We start from the raw sequence: 15822 nt of genomic DNA, 5'->3' as shown, positions 1-15822 counted from the left end.
ACCCTCGTTCGTTTTTCCAGCTGGGTATCGGTGAACCCCAGTGGAATATTTACTGCACTTGCCCCGGCTTGGGTAGTCGGGGTAGTGTTCGTAAGGATTGTATAACTGCCGGTGTTCCCCTCAGTTGCTGGGGTTGTTACCGGGGTTTCTTGGTCGGTTACTGGCCTTTGGACCGGAGTAACGTTAACCATTTCTTCAGAAAATTTGAAAAAACTAAATTAGTTCTAGCTTTTATGCACGGATGGCGCCAATGAAGAAACACTAAGTGACCCGGTGCAGATTATAGATAATCTGGGGGTTAAGTAATGTTTCCCACGAGAATGAGGTCCAACAGAGACGGTTGTTCTTCAGGGGACCTGCAAAACAAACACCGTAAGCTCGTCACTGAGAAGGGGGGGGGGGTTCCTCCTTGTGACCACCCTCAGGCGTGAGAATCAGACTAGATTGCTCTGAATATAAGTGTATATTAAGAGATTGCTAGATAACAGGATAGTAGATGATCTTACCATTCCAAGATGTTGGAGTATTTATAGCCGAAGGTAGGTTTCCTAGAAGGTACAGCCGGCTGAATAGTATTCCTGTTCTACCAACAGTGGACTATGCACAGGCCATACTGGTTGGTGGATAGGTTACGGCCAACAGTAACAAAGTCGGCTGCACTATTCCACCAACTGTAGATTATGCACGTCCCACCTACTGTGGATTATGCCATGGAGTTTTCTAGAAATTGTTGGGTTCAATGAGTTGCTTATACTTATTTTTACATTTAAAATATGGATTTTTCTGAACAAGTGTTCCTTAATTTATAACTACAAACAGAAAAAAAAAATCCCAATATACTTACCCTAAGGAAAATTTTCCGGTGTAAACTACTAAGGGCATGTTCGTTTCACGGAATGAAATGGAACTGGAATCGTTTTTTTTTAACGAGGATAAACATTTTAGTTTTTTTTACTTTTTTTGTTTTCGATTTATATTTTGAGTTTTGATTACCCCTCAAAAGAATATTCAAAAATAATAAAACAAAATCATAACTCAAAATATAAATCGAAAACAAAAAAAGTAAAAAAAAACTAAAATGTTTTCGCCGCTATCCTCGTTAAAAAAAAAAATTCAAGAAAAGATTCCAACGAATTCAATTAAAATCCTCCACATTTTGGAAGGATTTAGAATCCCTATATTTAAAGGAACTTTATTTAAAGGAATTGAATTCCAATTCCAATTCTTTGACAACCGAACACACCATTTTAGATTCCCACGAATTAAGATTCCAATTCCAACGAAACGAACACTCCATGTCATGGGATTTTAATTTTAATTCCTTTGAATTTCCATGAATTCTGTAAACCGAACGCACCCTAAAAGATTAAGGGATTGGCACGTCTAATTTTTCACTCCACTAACCCGGCCTATATATCTATTTGTGTCCTGTCGTGTCAGATCCACTGAAAGTCGTATTGTGTCGGGTCAGGTCTCCGCCTTTTCGATCGGTGCGTTTAATGTTAATTTACGAATATTAATAATACCTAGTGCCGTATTATAAGTTCAGGCATAATTACTCCGATTTATATAAAACATTTGGTAAACTGTATTATTTTATTTTTTTCTTGAATATTTATCTCTCATTCAATAAATTTGGGCTTATATATTTAGCTTAAGTAAGAATAAATGAATATAAATAATCGAAGAATGGACACTTAATTAAACAAAAAACATAAAATTGTTGGAAGTGTGAAATGCATAAAAAGGTTCAAAAAGAAATTAACATCACTTTTAAAAATTAATAGTTATATGAAAAGTTAAAAACTAAAACATGAATTTATCAAAAAAAAAACTATTAAACGGATTAACAAGTTAATCCACTTTTTAACAAGTCATGTTCGATTGACACATTTTTTAAGCATGTCATGTTTGGGTTGACTTACATAAAAAACAGGTTGTGTCAGTTAACTCAAAACCTTTTGTTTTCTTCTGTGTTTCGGGCATGTTAGGAAATGTTGGATTAGCTTCCACTTAACTATTTCCAGGGCCTAACGTGAAACATAAAACTTATATGTTTTTTTAGAATGAACTGATAAATAAGAAATGAAACACACAAGAAAATGAAGATTGGATAACTCCTAATGTTACTGCTTAGAGGAAATATAGCTAAAAACCTCTTTTGTGCGTAACTCATGTCTCTCGATGAAACCCTAACCCGATATTATTTGCTTATAATGTTAACACAAACTTGTTAAGAGACCCATTAACAACAATAAACAGTCCTTAAGACCACAATCAATATGTTGTAGCTACATGAGCTTTCCCACCCCTCACTCAAGGGTAGGCTAGGAGTCTCAGTGATGAGGTGTTGGGGGTGACGATGGCAATAGTGTGTGGTGGTGGCGAGGATGGGGACAGTGCAACACCGGGGTGGTCATAGCGATAGATTATAATTATAATTTCTTTATGACTGTTTTGTTACCTGAATGGATCAAATTCCTTCATCATGTTTCAATCCGTTTATATTCTATCTTTTCGATAAATTTCAATTATAAATCGAATTGTTTAAACGAACCTTCAAACCAAACCCTTAAATATGTAAAATAGCTTCTATAAGTTAACTTTGTCGTTACATTGAAATGTAACATATCTGCCAGATTTATAAATGTTGATAGTACACAATCTTGTCTAAATATCATATACGGAATGAGTATTTAAAATTTATTGACTCGACTTTTTCAAAGTATAGTTATTGCAAAGGACATGAGAATAGGAAAATTGGACTTACATGTAGAGGTGGGGAAAAACCGGTTAACTGAACCAGCCTGAAAATCTAATCGAAATCGAACCGGTTTGAAACCGATAATGTAGAAACTGATTTGAAACAGATTGAAACCATAGGTTCGGAACTGATCTGTAATTTTCTGTACCGAAACCGGTAACCAAACTGAATACCGGCCAAAACGGGTCAAGACCGGTCAGAAACCAATTGTAAACCGGTCAAGAAACCAGTTTCAACCCGAACTAAAACCGATCAAAAATTGGTTTTAACTTTTATTGAACAAACGGGACCGCTTTGTACACCTCTGCTTCCAGGTGCTGGGGTCAAACAAATTTGATATTTGTAGTCAGACCTCACATTCAATAAGGGCATTATTGTAATTTCAGGTGTGGTCATTGTTTGAATACTAATCATCATCGCCATCTCCTTTCTTTTAAAGTCTCGTAGCCACCACTTGAGCCGACCACCAAAATCAAAATTCAAGCAAAAAAATAAAATAAATAAAAAAATGGGAGAAGTGAAATTATTTGTGGATTTTGATGATCAATATTTGTTGTATCCATCAATTTCATCAGCAGAAATAATATTTTGCCGAATTTACCATGAAGCAGAGTTTGAAAGCTCTAAATCCATGGAGTCTCCATGTTCTTGTTCTGGAACTCTAAAGGTATTTAATTCTTCTTTTACTTCTAAGAATCTAGACACTAATTTATTTATTTATTTTTAAATTATTATATGATCATCTGATGAATGATAATTTGTTTGATCATCAGTTTGCTCACAGAGTCTGCATACAGAGATGGTGTGATGAAAAGGGCAACACCACTTGTGAAATTTGTCTTCAGGTTTGTTTTTCTTCTGTAAATGTTTAATGGAACCATTTATTAAAAATCATTTTTAAGTAGATTACCATAAGAGCATAATTATTATTCACATTTAACGGATTATATACGAATACTTATGTAGTTATATAATTTACTTGTAAATTTATTTTCAACTAGTTAAGATTTCTACTCCTACGTGCTATGTATAAGTTACCTCTTTTAAAAATGTTTACTTATAGTTATTTGCTATTAAACATTAGTGGTGAGTAATTACCGAATTGTTAATCAAGCCAAACCAAAACAGACAAAACCGAATTGAAATTAACCGATAACTGAATTAACCGAAAAACGGTTATCGGTTATTTTTATACCCTCGGTTAATCAAAATTAACCAAACCGAACTATTCATCTTTTTATATATTTCTAGCTTTTATACCACTATTTCGTGTATTTTTTGTGTTTTATACGATCATTTCATGTATTTATATTTCCATTTTATTTATACCTTCATTTTATTTATTTCTAAGTAAAAATTCTAGCCCAAGTTTGATTTGGTTACTTAATCGAAATTAACATAATCGAACTGAAAACCAAAAAACTAACTAAATACACAGACTAACCGAAACCGATTCATTAACTCGGTTGAGGTTGATAACCGAATAATGCATACTAAACATTGCTAGTGGGTATATACTTATATTCAATGAACTTCAAATGGATAACAAATTATGATAAAGGTTGTTTTTTAATTTTTAGTTTTGATTTATGTGTTGAGTTTCATGTGGCATCCACCGTGTGTTTGTGCGTATCTGTTTTGTCTTTTGAAAACATATCCTCAACATTCATCGTATGGACTACTAATATAATATCTTTGTTTTTCAACTTCAGCCGAATTCTAAGTAATATTAAATTACTATTCTTTCCAATCATACATGAACTGTTTTCTTTAATCATGTAATATAATATATTTTATTCTCTGTTATCTAATTATTTTCGTCTATATACAGTTCAAAAACTTATTTTAAAATAGTCTGATGTGAGGTCATGCTAAATATTATGTTAACATATATTAGGCTGAGGGGTGTGGAGAACTAGAAAGGGCGCAAGAGGCCAGACGCTCGCGCCCCGGGGCGCGAGCACCACACCACCGAGGCGCGAGAGGGGCGCGAGAGCGGAAAACGAGGCAGGCGCCAGGGTGCTAGCGGCTGAGAATGGGCGTAAAGGTGTCTTGGGTTCCGTAAATAGAGCCGTTGGGCTCTTTGTTTATTAAAAAAAAAAATTTCTAATCTCATTAACCTCAAAGTTACCTATCAATCTCACACCTCTCACTACAATCTTCGTAACGCCTGGCACGATCTCAATCGTGTGAGCTGCGATGTCGGTGCCGATATCGTCGTCTGTATCGACGACGAATTTGAACGAATTGGCGGTTTCTTCGACGGACACGTCGGTGTCGGCGTAGAACGGGAGTTCGAGGACTTTGGCGAAGATGTGTGGGAGCCGCCGGAGCTTCTTTTGACGGAAGTGAAACGAAACCCTAGGTTAGGGTTTGGTAATTGGGGGTGGATGGATGGATAGATTCAGTGAGGTGGTGTTGACAGTAGACAGAAGAAAATATTATGTGTGTTAAAAGATAAAGGCTATGGTATAAAAACAAACGGTACCAAAGTTTATTTTTTTAATACATTTATAAGAAAAAAAAAAAAAACCGCTCGCGCCCCCTCTCGCGCCTCTCCACACCATGGCCCGGGGCGCTATCACCACTACCAACACCCATCTTATCAAGTTTCTCTCTCTGCCACACGTCACAATATTATTGGCTGGCGCCCCCACTCACGCCCCCTCTCGCGCCCCCCACACCCCTCAGCCTTATTCGGGGTAAAAAAAAAAAACTATGTGAAATCATAATTACCTTATTTCTTTTCATAATAAACAAAACTAAATTGAAATTCGGTCAACTTCTAAATTTAATTGCTTGTAAACAAAAATAGTTTAAAGGACTTTTTTTAACACTAGTTTTACTAGCTTTTCTTTGAAGTTTCGAGAAGATCATAAAAAGCCAAACAAGCATATCCTTTTCCTACAAGAATTTATTTTTTTATAAATTAAAGACAAACTCTAAAAACGTAGTTCAGTAAGAAAATGATAAATACAAGAAAAAAAAAATAAAAATGTTACGTAAAACTGTTTTTAGCATTATAAACACTTATATTTGTTGTTTTAAATATAAATATAAAATAGTTTTCTAACTACCTCTCTTTAAACAGTTTGTCTGATTTTTACGCTACTTAAAAAATTTATTTTTCATAAATTAATGACATAAACTCTAAAAAGCACATAGTTGCTTTAAATATAATGTATAAAATGGTTTTCTATAAAAATATGACATAAACTCTAAAAAAATATGAAGCTAGATAAACTATAATAAAAAGACTAAAAACATTATGTAAAATTTTCTATAAAAATATGACATAAACACGTACTGTTGCTTTAAATATAATGTATAAAATGGTTTTTTAACTTGCCCTTACTTTTTTTTCCCAATAAGCCATTTATATAAGTGCTTATATGATATTTTTGCACTACTACAAATCAATTATATAGAATTGACATTAGTTAATGGAAAAATGGGACCAGCATACCAGGAAAAAGGGGAGGGTTATGCCAATTGCCTATATATCTATATAATCTTATCTTCTAATATTCATATTCCAAGTCCTTGTCATCATCAATTTAAAGCTACTCAACTCTCTTCTTATCTTCTATGCTTTTAATTTGTTTATTAATTTAAGATGTTAATTGCTGATTGATAACAACATCTGTTTTGTCATGTTGCAGAAATTTGAACCAGGATACACATCCCCTCCACAACTCATCCAAAACCACAGGTAATTAGACACCTTCCATCAAATATTCAAATCAACCAATATAGACACATTTAACATGACCAAGTTTTAAAACTGTTTTAATTATGTTACTCTTGTACTTTTGTCCAAATGAGTCACAAAATCTTCAAATCGAGCCGTTATCTGAATTTTTTGTGTGCCAAGAATGAAATGGAGAAGAAGATGCCGGGGCTTCCAATATACGTAATTATAATTAAAAAAATTCGAAAACATGTTAGTTATATTAAAAAAGTAACAGTCCACATCAGCATCAAAAGATATAAAAGAAGATTTTCTAATTGAAAGATGTTAAAAAAAATGTTACAACCTATAATTTAAATAAACATGAAAGGGGGTGACTTAACTGAAACAATTTTAAACTTGAGCGACCATATTGGAACACTTAAAAAACTTGGTTAATATTATGCAAAGTTACCCCTTTTTTAACAACTAATTAGTTGAATTAATATTAGAGAAGTAAGTATAGAGGTGCATGAAACTGAGGTTAGTTCTTCTATTGTTGATCAACAAGAAATGATTGGTGAAGAAGAATACTCGCAATGTTCATCATCTGCTGATTCAACGGCTTCTATTTGTAGATTTTTGGGTTTCACTGTAAGTTTCGTTTGCACATGCACAATACGTGAACACATGTATGATATATCGCGTGTGATAACATTAATATTTCGGCATGCAGGTGACTGTACTTTTATTGGTGAGACATTTGTTTGTAGTGTTGATTGAAGGCACAGGGGATTACCCATTTACAATCTTAACTGTAAGCACCCAGATAATTTATTTCGGTTTTGTTTCAAAAGAAGTGGATTTGAAATTGAAATTTAGAGACTTCAAAAAATAATAACAACAAATTAACAATCACAAAAAAAAATTTAGATAAAATATATCAAACAAAACATGTCATTCATTGAATTTAGGCTTGTAAACAAACACGAACAATTAAATGAACATGGTTTTCTTGCTCGTGTTTGTTAATAAAATGAACAGTTCGTTTATGTTTGTTTGTTAACAATATAAACGAATGGTTCACGAGTGTAAATGAACGAACATAAGTAAGCTAAAACCACTTAATACTAATTTGAAGAACAATTTGTTTGGGCCTAAAAGTTATTTAAACTAGACTAAGTTGTAATGGGACAGGAAAAAATGAAATGAATAAATTAGCGAACATACAAGAATGAACTTAAACAAACTAAGCCAATGGACATAAATAAATGTAAACAAAAGAACATAACGAATTAAAGTGAATGAACGTTCACGGAGATAACTAAATGAACAATTTTTTTTGTTCACGTTAGTTTATTCATTAAACAAACAAACTTATCACCAAACGATTCACAAAATGTTCACTAAATCTCCTCAACTCCACCTGTTTGATTTGCAGTTATTGATTATGAGGGCGAGTGGGATATTAGTCCCTATGTACATAATCATGTACACAGTTGACACCATACACAAGACCATCACAAGTCGTTATCAGGTTCGCTTACTAACTACTTTTTAATGCAAAGTTGCAGCCTGAATCATACATTCTAACCAATCTTAATCTCGTGTTTTAGGTTTCCTAAAAATGGCAGCCTGAGGCAGCAATATAGATTGATTTAGGATGAATATATAACCATATACATGTGCAGTAAAAGTGTAAAAACTCAATAAAACAAACCTTTTACAAGGGTTGTTCCATGTTAGTTCAAATTCTGCAACTGTATAAAACTGATTACAAACTCATAACCATAATCACAACTTTGAGTTGGTTCATAACTTGGTACAATTACAGATGCACTTGAACTCCTAAAACCCACGTACTTATCTACTCATCTAATTAGCTATCAAAAAATAGCTATCAAAAAATAAATACAACTCATTTAATTTTTAACTTCCATAACTCGAAACTGGCCCACTTGACTCAACCCGACGCCATCTTGTGTTTGAAAGAAATTAGTCACACTCATGCTCTCCTCCAGCCTTTGCTGAACTGACCTCCAGCGATTTCTCCCACCTCTTCGACCAGTGACTTCCTTCGACCATTGATTTCTCCCACATGCGCCATTGTTTGTCATTCTTCGGTACCATAACGGGATTTGCAACCCAAGTTTGATATCTACTAACGCATACGATGCCTGCGTCAAGGAGTTCCTTGACTTGGGTTCTACACGCGTTAGTTTGTTCTGGCCCCATTACTCTGCGCTTTTGTACGATCGGCGTAACAGCCGGATCGCATTTGAGCTTATGCTCTGCCTTACTTCGGGGTACACCAGTCATGTCAGCTGGTGTCCACGCGAAGATGTCAGCGTTTTTTTGTAATAAACGCTTGAGTAAGGTGCGTGTGGGATCAACAATTGTTGGGCCAATGGTGACGGCCTGGTCAGGGTACTTGCCATTGAAGGCCCATCTTTCTGGTTCAGTGATGGTTGGTTTAGCCATCTTTGGTTTGGGTTTAGATGAGACAGATGCGATGCATACCTGGGGAATGCCGGTGATCATCGCTACACCCTCAGCTGTTGGCCATCCCATCATGCCGTGGATTGAGGATACCACGGCGTTGAATCTTGCCATCCCGTCTCTCCCGAAGAGAATGTCGTATGTGTGGTGTGGCTTCCTCATCACGACAAAGTCCACATCTTCTGTGCGGGAGTGTTTCCCATCCGTAAGAGTGACGGGGAATGATAGGATACCCAGGGGGGTGTTTGTGCTGCCATCGAACCCTTCCATCGAGGCGCAGATCGTTTCCAGGCGTTCCTTGTCTTTGTCATCTAGCTTGTCAAAGAACTGCCTGTACATTACCGTTGACGAGGCGCCGTTGTCAACAAGAGTGCGAGAAGTGATGTAGTGCCCCAGCTGACTTTTGATGACGATAGGGCCTTCTTTGCTGGGTCCTCCTGGCACTCGCGGGAAGCGCACCTCAGCTTCCTTCCACGCACATGGTTCTGTCGTTCGCCTTTTTCTTCCTCTGATCGTACCATGAACCATGTTGATGCTGATGTCAACGGGCTTTCGTCCGTTGCCTCGGTACCGGTTGTCGTTTCTTCCTCCCTTCTTGATTGATGCCACCAGGTGTGCCAGTCTTCCATCCTTGACGAATGCTTCAATAATATCCTTCAAGGATGTACACTCTTCCGTACTGTGACCTTTTGTCCCGTGGAAGTCACAGGATTTACTCTGATCCGCATTAGGTCGCTGCCGGATCATTGGAGCTTTTGGCCATGGTAGCTTTTCAGTGGCAAATATCTCCGTGACGCATTTGGTGAGTGGCGTCCACCGGTGCTTTTGGCTCGAAGGGTGTGTGTGATTTCTTCCGCCAACAAGAGGGTGAGAGCTGGATGAGGTGTCAAAGTTTACCCTTGACTGCCAGATACCTAGCTTCCTCTTTTTGTTCTGCCGGGCGATCCGAACATTGTTCTCTCTTGTCCTCTGCGTGTAGAGGTGTGTACTCTGGGGAAGATCCCTTCCCAGTTGCTTCTCCGTCTCGGCAAAGCGCTTTGCCGCCGTCATGATGGCATCCCATGTTGATGGCATGCCATCCTTACCCGTCAACGTGCGGATAAGCTCTGGGTATTCGGCGCCTTGGATGAAAGCGGCGCGAACAAGATCTTCACTTATGTTGCCGAGACTTAGCTTTTTGGAGTTGAAACGGGTGATGAAGTCTAGTAAAGATTCATCCTCCTCTCTCACGCAGTTGAGGATCGTCCACTGTTCTTCAGTATATTTCCTCTGTTGGCTGAAGTGCTGGCTGAACTTGTTCTGAAAGTCCGCCCAGTCATATATGTGGTGGACCGGTAAACGATCGAACCATGCCCTGGCCGCTCCAACCAGAGTCATCTGGAACATATAACACCACGTGGGTTCCGTCCAGTTACTGACGGTTGCCCCCGCAATGAATCTGTTCAAGTGGTCGTCTGGGTCGGATAGACCATCATAAGTGCCAATGTTGGACATTTGTTTGGCACTTCTCGGGGCGATTGCTTCCGCAATGTCCCTTGCAAACTTCGACTTTCCTGCATTTGTAGCAGTTGGCCTAAAGGTTTTGGAGAAGTCCCGCGGGTTTCTCTCCGCATTCGTGGGTTTAAAAGCTTCCCCAAAATTCCTTTTCGGCTGGAAGTCCGTTTACTTACGCTTCCCTTTCGCCTTATGGCGAGGGTTTGCGTCGGTATCGGATTCTTCCCTCTCGTCGTCTGAGTACTCGCACTCGCTGTTCATATTGAGATGTTGGCGAGTACTGCCGAATTCGTCAGCCTGTTGAACTGAACACAAGCGTTCATCCAATTCAGCTTGGAACTCTCTCTGACGTGCTTCGGCCCACGCCTTCACTTGATCTAGTGTTTGGCGAGGGACCCTCGTTCGTTTTTCCAACTGGGCATCGGTGAACCCCAGTGGAATATTTACTGCACTTGCCCCGGCTTGGGTAGTCGGGGTAGTGTTCGTAAGATTTGTATAACCGCCGGTGTTCCCCCCAGTTGCTGGGGTTGTGGTTACCGGGGTTTCTTGGTCGGTTACTGGCCTTAGGACCGGAGTAACGTTAACCATTTCTTCAGAAATTTTGAAAAAACTAAATTAGTTCTAGCTTTTATGCACGGATGGCGCCAATGAAGAAACACTAAGTGAACCCTGGACAGATTATAGATAATCTGGGGGTTAAGGAATGTTTCCCACGAGAATGAGGTCTAGCAGAGAGTTGTTCTTCAGTGGACCTGTAAAACAGACACCGTAAGCTCGTCACTGAGAAGGGGGGGTTCCTCCTTGTGACCACCCTCCGGCGTGAGAATCAGACTAGATTGCTCTGAATATAAGTGTATATTAAGAGATTGCTAGATAAGATTGAGATATCAGATGATGTCCTTACCATTCCAAGGTGTTGGAGTATTTATAGCCGAAGGTAGGTTTCCTAGAAGGTACAGCCGGCTGAATAGTATTCCTGTTCTACCAACAGTGGACTACGCACAGGCCATACTGGTTGGTGGATAGGCTACGGCCAACAGTAACAAGGTCGGCTGTAAACTGTTCCTTTACTGCCGGCTACGCACTGTTCCACCAACTGTAGGCTGCGCACGTCCCATCGTAAGGGTTGGTGAGTAGGCAGCGGCTAATAATGACAAACAGTACTAGAGGGTGCTCCTCCTCGTATTGTTGTCGGTGAGCTGTCGCCCTGTGATTGGTTCATGGGCTGCTCTGGTCAAATTGTCTGTTCCGCCCATACCTTAGTAGGTATAGTACGAAAGACCTTCCAGAAGCATACGGACTGGCTCATTTAGGCGGGAGTATTCCCGCCTTGCTCATTCCTTCATGTGACTACTGAAGTAGCGAATGCCTTGTGCGTGTAGCCTTGCTGTTAGTGCGGGTAGCCTTCCCTGATGGCTTGTATCCGCAGCTGCGGGAACAGGCGGGGTACTTCACCATTGGGAGGCTTTCCCTGCGGGTACAGCTGGCGTACTGCGCGTAAGGTTCTCTGAGCATGGTGGGTCCTGCTGGAGCAGTTGGTCATTGCGCAGACGTCCCTAATCAAGGTGAGTCTTGCGGGTTCAACTGGGCTCTGCTGAGACCTACCTCTTCACGGGGTTACGGTGGCAATGTGATTTAGCTTCAGACTTTCAGGTACTTGATTTTGTTTTTGTTTAGTTGTGTACTGGTGTTAAAACTTGAATGATTAAATCCAATATTTGAATACTTGTTCAGTTGTGTTTATAGTTTATTCTGTTTCAAAAAAACTTATATAGTTTAGTTCTTTAGATTTTTGTCACATACCTTTTGGCATATTTATAAAGCTTAGTTCTTTAAAATTTGATCACCTAAGCTTTAAGCATTTGCTTTTTGGCCCCCAAAACTGGTAATGTAACTTTTGTTCTTTCAACTTTTGGCACGGTACTTTTAATCTTACAAGTGACAACAGTGGCCACCAATTTTTTGCCACAAAAATTTTAGCCTTTCAACAATGGCCACAAAAATTTTACACTTTCACAGTTAAACTTTTAAACATTCAACTTTGGCCACAAAACTTTTAGCGTAACATATCGCATCGATATTCGATATTGACCAAGTTCCTGCCGCAGCGTAATATTATTATATATGTATTTTTAGTTGTTCGAACATGTGAATATGTGATTGACTGATTTGAAAGTTCTTGATGTGTACTTTTTAAGTTATTAACATTGCAGTATGGTTATTGTTATATGGCCCTTCTGGTTATGAATAAATTATGATCGTTGGTAGGGTGTGCATGGTTTGATTTGGGTTAGTTTTGGGCCAAAACCAAAACAATTTTTGAAAACCGTTTGGTTTCGGTTTTTCTGTTTTCAGTTTCGGTTTGTTTTTTTCGTTTTGCCATATGAGCTTGAAAAATTTTGGGCCGAAAAAAAAAAGAATATCCCACAATAATGAATTTGGGCCTAAATGATTGACATTTGGTTAAATAACCAATTGATTTTTATACATTTGGGCTAAACTATTTGAGCTACATATTTATTAAATTATTATAAATTGCTCAAAATGAAAAACGAAATTCTATAAATTTGGTTCTTTTTTTTAATTGCTTGCAAAATCAAAACCAAACCATAAGTTCGGTTTTTACCAAGAAATATAACCAAAACGTTGGTTCTTGTCTGGTTCAGTGTTTTCAGTTTGTTTGTTTTTTTTTAGTTTTGGATTGTTTTTTCGGTTTCATGCACAACCCTAATCATTGGCAAATTGAATCCTGAAATGTAACATTTTGATGGCTGCTAGATGTTTGTGTATGGTTTAACACAGATTTAACATGTCTATCATAATTAACATGTGTATATAGTATACAACTAAACGGTGATTTGAACAAACATATATGAAGAAACGTGGATCTACTCACTGGTAGCAGATCTACTTTCCTCGGGTATGATTAAACTGTTTCACCGATGGTTCCTCTGAATCCGTGTTCTTCCACCTACAAAATGAACAACGCCGTTACTTACCCCTCAGAAAGGGACAGAGGGGTCCTCTTTGGGGTAACCCTCCGGCGTGAGAATCAGTATCTTTGTGGAGAAGATAATAATGTGTGAGTCAGTGAATCTCAAGAGTATTGCTGAATCGCTGAATACTCTTGATTGTGTGACTGTGTGTTTTCTGTAACTGACTGTGAGTGAATATAATTCAATATGATTGAATGTGATATCACTGCTTGTAACTGTCAATGATTGAGTGTGAATGTGTCATCAAAGTGGAGTTGATGCTGTATTTATAGTGCTAGGGTTACCACCGGTTGGGCTCAACCTCATTGGCTTCCTCCAATCGCACTGCGCCACGTGTCCTCTGGGACACCTGGCGCTTTCTCGTTGGTTGTAATCACGTGGTAACACATGTGTCATGCTGAGTTGTCGACCTTTCATTCGGCAGCTATCAACATCAGCATATTCTTTCTCCTTAAAAAGATACCTTCTGGAAGGTTGTCTGATGTGCACAATCAAGGTTGCCCTAATCCTGATTTGGATAAGGACGAGGTTGATTATGTGCACGTATGATATGCGCTCACCCTGAGGATGCGCGGGGTCTTCTCTTTATTCTCACGCGCAGATATTTCATGCGCAGATGTGATATGCACGAGCATGTGATATGCGCCGCGCGCTGATGCGCTGCGCGCATATGTGATGCGCGAGCATATGTGTGCCTGGGCATATGATGCCTGAGCATGTTTTGTATGCGCCATGCGCATAGGTTTTGGCTTTGTGCCTTCATAATGTCTTTATCTTGTGGGTTGACCCGCCTTGCTTGGTGTTGAGGCGGGTACATACCTCTTCAATATACAAACTTCAAATTGCCAGAATGATCTAAAACGTTTAAGCATTCACGAGTCGCCTTGATTGTAGCCGCCTCCAAGTCATTAAACGGTGACTGCATTTTAGTATTCTCAAGAAAACACTTTTGACACGCACGTGTTTCACTTTCAACCGCACCAATATCATCCGTTAGCATTTCCACATTGCGGGCCTTAAGATCTTCCATAGCCTTATTAAGTTTCAGAACACAAGTTTCATAGTTAGTCATACATTTTCCACACATTTCCCAGTACCAGCCGCATCGAGAGTCGGGTCACTTAATATTGTTTTAGCCTGGTCCATAGCTAACTGTGTGTTTGCCTGTGCCTGCTTGATCGTTGACTCGACAGCCAATGCAGCATCATGGTCAAAGTATACAGGACCTGCATGGAGTTTTATATCTGATTCGGGCAATGCTTTCAGCTTATTTTCGGACAAAAATGATTGGAGTGAGCTGAATTTTCCTTTTGCTGCGTCCATAGCTTTAGAAGAATATGAATCAATCGCGTCTTTTGCTTCTTTTAAAGTTGAAGGTGTGACAGGGGCGGGTGCAGGGGCACATATCAGGCCTGGGCTCGATTCATCATTCGCGCCTTTTTCGTTTTGGGCTTTGACTGAAATGGAGGGTGAATCAGCAGATGTTTCCTCTTTGCTTTGGGTATTTAAAGGTCCTCTAGCCTCATCTAGAATTTTGGAAAGACTTGGGCTTGGGCTTGGCCCCTTTTTGGTTTGGGCTTTATCTGATGGTTCTTTGGAAGGAGCCGGGCTCGACTCCTCTTCTGCTTCCTCAACCACCGATGGTGATATTTGTTCTTTTTCTTCGGAAATGGAATCCAAAAGGGAGTCAAATTTTTGTTTAGCACCGTCTAAGACCCCGTACGGGTCCAAAGGTGAGGAGATAGAGCTTGGTGCCTCGGCATCATCTGTGGACTCGGATTCGTTATCGGCTTCTAAAGACGTTTCTTCCTTGCTTTGAGTAATCCAAGATTTAAGCGAGTTAATTTTATCTTTAGCCTTATCTAAGATTCCAGACGAAGACGGGCCGAGAGCCTCTTTTGCTTTATCTAAAGCCGCAGGTGAAATGGGGCTTAGGGCCTCGGCTGCAGGGGCTAGAGCCTCTTTTGCATCTTCCAAAGTCGAAGGTGAAATTGGGCCCATGGCATCTTTTGCTTTGTCTAGAAGCGCGGATGAAACCGGGCCTAAGTTCTCTTTAGCTTCATCAAATGATGGAATTGGACCAAATGCATCTCTAGCCTCTTCAAAGTCATCTAAATCCAGTGATGATATTGGACCAAGCTTCTCTTTGGCTCCGTCAAAAGCCGGGCCAAACGCCTTTTTAACTTGACCGTATATTTCCTCATCATCGTCTTCATCTGACGCGGGTGGCGAGAAATCTGTACCTTCTGCTAAGATAACAAAAAAGAGAGAAACAATGGAGATTGTAACAAGAATGTGATTATCAATCTTCATATTTTTATAAATATTTTAAATTATTATTCTAAACCTAATTGGAGAATCTCAAGTTGGATAGAGAATCATGAAGAAAGGGGCATGTA

General features: G+C 39.0%; 1 protein-coding gene across 1 annotated transcript; it reads left to right on the top strand.

The window, feature by feature from the left end:
• Positions 1-3218: 3218 nt before the first annotated feature.
• Positions 3219-8200, top strand: LOC143545978 (uncharacterized). The gene is made up of 7 exons (XM_077037739.1): positions 3219-3431; positions 3538-3609; positions 6427-6476; positions 6947-7088; positions 7171-7251; positions 7876-7971; positions 8051-8200. The coding sequence occupies exons 1-7, from the start codon at positions 3273-3275 to the stop codon at positions 8057-8059; spliced, it is 609 nt and encodes a 202-aa protein (XP_076893854.1). The 5' UTR covers positions 3219-3272; the 3' UTR covers positions 8060-8200.
• Positions 8201-15822: the final 7622 nt, after the last annotated feature.

Source organism: Bidens hawaiensis, unplaced genomic scaffold, assembly GCF_021521415.1.
Source record: "Bidens hawaiensis isolate Kalapana, Puna unplaced genomic scaffold, B.hawaiensis_p1.1 tig00014140_1, whole genome shotgun sequence".
Lineage (NCBI taxonomy): Eukaryota > Viridiplantae > Streptophyta > Magnoliopsida > Asterales > Asteraceae > Bidens > Bidens hawaiensis.
This window is presented reverse-complemented; position numbering and strand designations above follow the sequence as displayed.

Coding starts and splice junctions, on each gene's coding strand:
- LOC143545978 (XM_077037739.1), top strand. CDS start 3,273: ATGGGAGAAGTGAAATTATTTGTGGATTTTGATGATCAATATTTGTTG. Junction 3,610..6,426: donor CTTGTGAAATTTGTCTTCAG/GTTTGTTTTTCT, acceptor GTCATGTTGCAG/AAATTTGAACCAGGATACAC. Junction 7,089..7,170: donor GTAGATTTTTGGGTTTCACT/GTAAGTTTCGTT, acceptor TTCGGCATGCAG/GTGACTGTACTTTTATTGGT.